The following is a 6,373-nucleotide window of genomic DNA, read 5'->3' on the forward strand; positions in this document are numbered from 1 at the left end:
CATCCTTTCTCCAAGCTTCTTACACCAGCTTTTCAAACACCTGTGCTCTCCTGAAGAACTAATTTATTGATTTTCCATGCTGAATTAAATCTAGGGCATCAGGCATGATTGGCAAGTGCCATCACTAAGCAACATCAACTTTTTTTTTCTTTTTTGAGACAAGGCTGGCCTCAAGAATGATCTTGAACTTAGGATCCTCTTGCCTCTGTCTCTCAAGGTCAGGAATTACAAACATGGGGCCACCACACCTTGTTTATGCACTGTTGGGTGCTAAGCTCACAGCTTTGTGTATGCTTGACAGTCACCCTGCCAGCTAAGCTACTTCCTCAGTCCTCTACCTTTTTTTTTCTTTCTTTTTTTAAGTTTTGGAACTGAACTCACTAAGTTACCCAGGCTGGCCCTGAACTCATGATGCTGCTACCTTAGCGTTCTCAGCAGTTGAGATTACAGGCTTCTGCCCCTTGAGGCTCAACTCAAGCACCTGCTGAGTATAGCCAGTTCTCCCCAGACGCCTTTTGTTTGCAGAGATGTCCAAGCTTGACATTGCAGCATGAATTTCACACTCAAAGAACTCTGCAATAGGGCTGGAGAGATGGCTCAGCTGTTAAGGGTATATATTGCTCCTGCAGAGGACCTAAGTTTGGCTCCTAGCATTCCCCTCAGGCCACCCACAACTGCATGTAACTCCAATTCCAGGGGTATCTAATACTCTAGCCTTTCTAAGTACTGCATTTAAATTCACAAACCCAGACTCAGACATGCATGCATGCACGCGTGCACACAACACACACACACACACACAGAGGGAATTTTCAAAAGCGTTAAATAACCTTGAAATTGAGCTTAGAAGATCTCAAAGTAACTGCAGCTTTGTGTTGAGCTTAATTCTTAACTATCCTAGAGTGGGTGTAGCCCCTGAGGTGTAAGTTGGATACTTGCTAAAGTTGCCCCTTGGCTTGGCCTGTTGCCAGGACCTACTTGGTTACTGTTTACCACACAGTCATGTCTCTCGTGATGACAGACGTGTTTCCCCCATGGCTCTCAGCATTCTCTTCTGTGCCCCTTCATTTGGTCTAACTGTCCTCACTGCCATCTTACACTTCTTCAGTTTCCATCTCCATCCTAGACCTCTCCTGGGCTCTAAAATATGTTCAGTGTGGATATTGATTATTCTATAGTTGCTTCAAACTCGACACGTTGAAACCTTTTGCTATCTTTCCAGTAAAGCCTGCATTCCACGGCTCAGAAAGTTGTGCCGCCGTCGATCTGCCTCTCCAGCTGAAACCTGCTCTTCTCCCCAGTTAGTCACAAAGCGCTGCTGCAGGACAGCCTCCGTTTCCCTGCTCTCTAATCAGTCAGCCTTCCAGTTCTTAGCCCTTTCTAACTGCTTGTCGTCAGCTTGTCTTCCTCCAGCACAGTTCTCAACCTGTGGGTTTCAACCCCTTTGGGAGGGGGTCTAACGAGCCTCTTACAGGGGTCACATCAGATATGTACATTGCAGTTCATAACAGTAGCAAAATTATAGTTATGAAGTAACAGCGAAAATAATTTTAGGGTTGGGGGTCACACCATGAGGAGCTGTATTAAAGGGTAGCAGCATTAAGGTTGAAAGCCACTGCTCCAGCAAATCTGTACTCCGTATGCTACTACAATGACATACCAAAACATACACTCCATCGTTGTCGCTTAGAATCCCTCAGTTTATGATTAACTGAAAAGAGCCGAAAGAGGTCATCTTATCTAAGTGCAGAATCATTGGTACTGTTTCCGTCCAAACACATTTTGAATTCTTGACTGAATTTACTAAACGAACCAAAAAGCCAGATCTTAACTTTTAGGAGTTTAGACTCAAGTCTAAAATCCCAGTGCTGAGATTTTAGGTATGGGTCACCATGGGCTGGAAAATATTTCTCAAAAATAGAAACAGCTGGAGCTGGAGGGATGGCTCAGAGGTTAAGAGCACTAGCTGCTCTTGCACACGCCCATGTGGCTCTCAAACCTCTAACCTAGTTCCAGGAGATATGACCTCCTCTTCTGGCTTCTACGGGGCGCCAGGCAGGCAATTGGTGCAGATACCTGCTGGCAAAAAAATTCATACACATAAAACAAACACTTTAAAAATCATAAAGAAAGAATCTGGGCATGCTTGTAATCCCAGCACCGAAAGAGCAGAGGCAGGAGTATCCCAATTGGAGGCCAATAAAAGGGATAAAACTTAAAAAAAAAAAAAAAAAAGGCACAGACAATAGGAGCGCTAACGTCTTTGAAGTTTGAGTTCATAAAGGTTCCTTAAACTGGGAAAGCTGGTGCCAGATGCTAAGATCCGGATTCGAGTCCAAGGGTGTCAAAAGTCAGCAGCACTGGGGACAGCGAGGTGACCGCCGCTTTCTCTCATCGTGCTGGCGGTCTTAAGAGACGGAACAGTGACAGCTAGAGCCTCCCGGGCTAAAGGACTTTAGATGCTGCAGAGTACACAAGAGTAGCCGGCTTTAGGCGCAGCTCAGCCCTCGTCTCGCGTCATTGGGGGTGGGGCCATAGCTCCGGAAAGGGGCGGTCCTCGGACCGCCGACAGGAATTCTGGGACGGTGGTCAAGCGGATGGGTACGGTCCCTTGTACGAGGCTCCTGGGCTTTGTGTATTGAGCCTGGCTCGATCCGAGCCCTGACGTGTGGGCTCAGTACATTGAGGGTGCGTGTGGCTCACCCGGGGGACAGGGACTCGGGGGTTGAGTGGAAAGCACACGTCTGCCCGCGTGGAAGGCCCGGGCGATAAAGACAGTAGCAGGCGGCCGGCACCCATCAGAGAGGCAGGGCCTCCGACCTCGGGCTGCCGCTGGGACCGAGCGCCAAGTGCAGGCATATTGCAGCGGGTGGCAGATTCTGGGTAATGGGAAGTTACGGAGACCTTGCCCTGGAGAGGCCAATGCTAGGAGTTATGGTAGGCAGCTGACCCTGCAGTGTCACTCAAGTAGAAACACCGGAAGATGAGGGCGTGGTCAGTCGCGTCTTCCTCACTTTGCCATTTTAATACACGCCCTTCCCTGAGGAGGGAAATCAACCAAGGCCCAGGTGAGTACGAGCTCCTGCTCCCCTAAAGTTATCGTTTTTCAGAGCGAACAGATACATAGACTCATCACTGCCTTTGAAAGGGTAAGGAAAGCCACGTTTATGTGCACTGTTTTAGCCGAGTAGATACAGAAGGATTAACCTACCAATTCTAAAGATGTGCCGGTAGCATCAAAATTTTATTTAACGTGCCCAGGATTATTCAAGAAGCAAGTAGCATACTAGGAGGTTCTACTGGATTTTTCAGAATTAGTTTAAAAGTCTGTGGACTCTTGATACTGACCTGGTGATTTCTGAACATCCCATTCTTTTTCACCTAATAAATTCTAGCTATACCTATGCACTTCTAAACATGTATGCTCACCTGTATTAAATATTTAATATGGATATTAGTCAATATTTATTAGTTTTGTTTTTTCTAGACAGAGTTTCTCTGTAACAACACGGGCTGGAACTCACTCTTGTAGACCAGGCTGACCTCAAACTCAGAGAGATCCACTTGCCTCTGCCTTTCGAGTGCTGGGATATCTGGGTCATAGGAGGCCTTTTTCATCATAAGATAATTTCTTACTGAGAGAGGAAGAAAATTAGTGGCAAGTACTAGTGTAGTGGCTAACACCAGTTTGTATAAAGAAGATCATTTATCAGGTCATAAGGGTAATTTGTGTATGTTGTTTCCTTTTTTTTTTTTTTTTTTGCTATTGTTCTGAGATATTGTCTAATGTAGCCCAAGCGGGACTCAAACACAACTCGGCTATGTAGTTGTGAGACCTTCTACTTCCATCTCCCAAGTGCAGGGAATATAGGCATACCGTGCCTCTCGTGGCTAGTAAGGGTAAGTTGAAATTCACTAAGAGCTTTTTCTTCTCATTAATATGTCTCAAGACCTATAGTCATTAAAGATAGGGAAATAATGTTCCAAATCTGTAGAGTTTTGAAGTAAAATAGGCAAACCTCAGTGAAATCAAGGCCAATAAAATTAAGATTTGCCTAAATTCATCCATAATATGTTAGTGGCAGACCCATGAATAAAGCAAAAATAGTTCTACTCTCAAGATGGTTCTGCTGTCGGTGGCACATCACTTATTTACCTTGGGCAGTGTCCAGGATTCTATCTGTAGAAGTGGAAACCAAAAATAGACGTGGGTGACTGGAACATGAATACAAAGACTCATAAAGTGTACCTGTGTGTAACTCCTTGTGTTTACTAATGAGTCATAAGTAAATTGGCGTCTTAGGGCTGGGGATGTAGTTTAGGAGTAGAGCATTTGCCTAGCACACATAAGGCCCTGGATTCAGTTCCCAGTACTGAAATGAGTGGATAAATCAGTCAATCGATATGATTCTTCTAGTCTCAGAGGAATGTACAAGTCTGACGATGGTGGGTGCGTTATGTAGGTCCCTCCTTGTTCAGTCTAGAACTGTACCATGGCTGAGACTGGGGAAGAGGAGACAGCGTCGGCAGAAGCCTCAGGGTTCTCAGACTTGAGTGACTCGGAGTTGGTGGAGTTTCTGGACCTGGAAGATGCCAAGGAATCAATGGTTCCACCTAGCAAGCCTGGCCCTTCTTCTGAACTCCCTGGAAAGGATGACAAACCTGTAAGCTTGCAGACCGGGAAAAATGGACAGGATGTCTTGTCACCCATGGAGAGATTCCAGCTGAAATACTTATATGTCACTGACCTGTGTGCTCAGAACTGGTGTGAATTGCAGGTGGTGTACGGAAAGGAACTTCCTGCTCTCTCGACACCTGAGAAGGCAGCTGTTTTGGACACTGGTGCTAGCATCCACCTGGCAAAAGAGCTAGAACTTCATGATCTTGTGACTGTCCCTATCACTACTAAAGAAGACGCTTGGGCAGTCAAGTTTCTGAACATACTCTCAATGGTTCCTACCCTCCAGTCAGAAGGGCGCATCAGAGAGTTTCCCGTGTTTGGGGAAGTGGAGGGAGTATTTCTTGTTGGAGTGATTGATGAATTGCACTACACAGCCAAGGGGGAACTGGAGCTCACCGAGCTCAAGACGCGAAGACGCCCAGTGCTCCCTCTGCCAGCGCAGAAAAAGAAAGACTGTTTTCAAGTTAGCCTATACAAATATATCTTTGATGCCATGGTACAAGGAAAAGTGATTCCTGCAAGCCTAATCCGCCATACAAAATTGTGTCTAGACACGCCACTGGGGCCTTCAGTGCTGAGGCACGCCCGGCAAGGAGGCTTCTCTGTGAAATCTTTGAGTGACCTCATGGAACTGGTTTTCTTGTCTCTTACACTGTCTGATCTCCCAGCTATCGATACGCTAAAACTCGAGTACGTCCATCAAGAGACTGCCGCTGTGTTGGGCACAGAGATTGTAGCCTTTGACGAGAAAGAGGTGAAAGACCGGGTGCAGCATTATGCGGCCTACTGGATGGGCCGCCGAGCTCCTCAAGGTGTTGATGTGGAAGAGGCGTGGAAGTGTCGGACCTGTGACTTTGTTGACATCTGTGAGTGGAGGAGGGGCCATGGAGTGCTCAGCTCTTCACTGGAGCCCAAAGCCAAGAAGTGGAAATGAATGGAAGTTATGTTTTCAGAAATGTGGATCGTTTCTGCTCTTAATACTCCTGTGTGAAAGGGTCGGTCTCTCAGTTGGATTTCGTGATAAGGTTTTTATTTTTCCGTCCCTGACCTTTAATAACATTCCAATCCGGGGCCAAGATCAGGAATGAATGGAGAGACTTGGGTTATGGTTATGGCTCTGAGATGAACTGCAGAGAAGACAGATGTGTGTCATGTCTGCAGCAAGGGTGTTCCTCGCTGATCACTGTTTTCTCAAGAAAATTACTTGGGTTCTGACATTTTTTATTTTTTTCTTGATACTTTTTTTTTACATTTTTCATAATAAAAATGAAATGCTCTCTAGAACTGTTGAATTGATGTTTGTGTGTTTACTGATCTCAGTCCTTTAAAGATGACCACTGTACTATACATAGTTGTGTACTGTCACAGTTCTTTAAGATCATGCATCAACACTTTAGAAATAGCGCTAATAGAGCAAGCAGACCACAGATTTAAAGTGAGCATAATTAGTAGTCTTAGGTGATGTGAGAAGAAATCATAGAAGTAAAAACATTAGATGAAAAATATATATGGAATAGCAGTATTCATACATTATACGATCTAGTAGTATCATTCCTGGGCATATGTCAAGGGAAATTCATATGTATGCAGCAGGAAATATGAAAAAATATGCTTTCACAAATACAGAAGTCTAGAAACTATCCCGGTGCCCGTCACCAGGTGAGTGAAGTGATAATGTATCAACCGGAACAT

General features: G+C 45.3%; 1 protein-coding gene across 4 annotated transcripts; it reads left to right on the forward strand.

The window, feature by feature from the left end:
• The first annotated feature begins 2,585 nt into the window (after positions 1-2,585).
• Positions 2,586-5,907, forward strand: Exo5 (exonuclease 5). 4 transcript variants are annotated; one of them, XM_038333779.1, is made up of 3 exons: positions 2,591-3,068; positions 3,793-3,900; positions 4,480-5,907. In XM_038333779.1, exon 3 carries the CDS (start codon positions 4,494-4,496, stop codon positions 5,613-5,615), a length of 1,122 nt encoding a protein of 373 aa, XP_038189707.1. In that variant the 5' UTR covers positions 2,591-3,068; positions 3,793-3,900; positions 4,480-4,493; the 3' UTR covers positions 5,616-5,907. The 4 variants fall into 4 exon arrangements, with proteins under 4 accessions (XP_038189708.1, XP_038189707.1, XP_038189706.1 ...); XM_038333780.1 differs by lacking the exon at positions 3,793-3,900 and having other exon boundaries at positions 2,586-2,688; XM_038333778.1 differs by lacking the exon at positions 3,793-3,900 and having other exon boundaries at positions 4,464-5,907.
• The last annotated feature ends 466 nt before the right edge of the window (positions 5,908-6,373 follow it).

This window comes from Arvicola amphibius, chromosome 6 (genome assembly GCF_903992535.2).
Source record: "Arvicola amphibius chromosome 6, mArvAmp1.2, whole genome shotgun sequence".
NCBI classification, from domain to species: Eukaryota; Metazoa; Chordata; class Mammalia; order Rodentia; family Cricetidae; genus Arvicola; species Arvicola amphibius.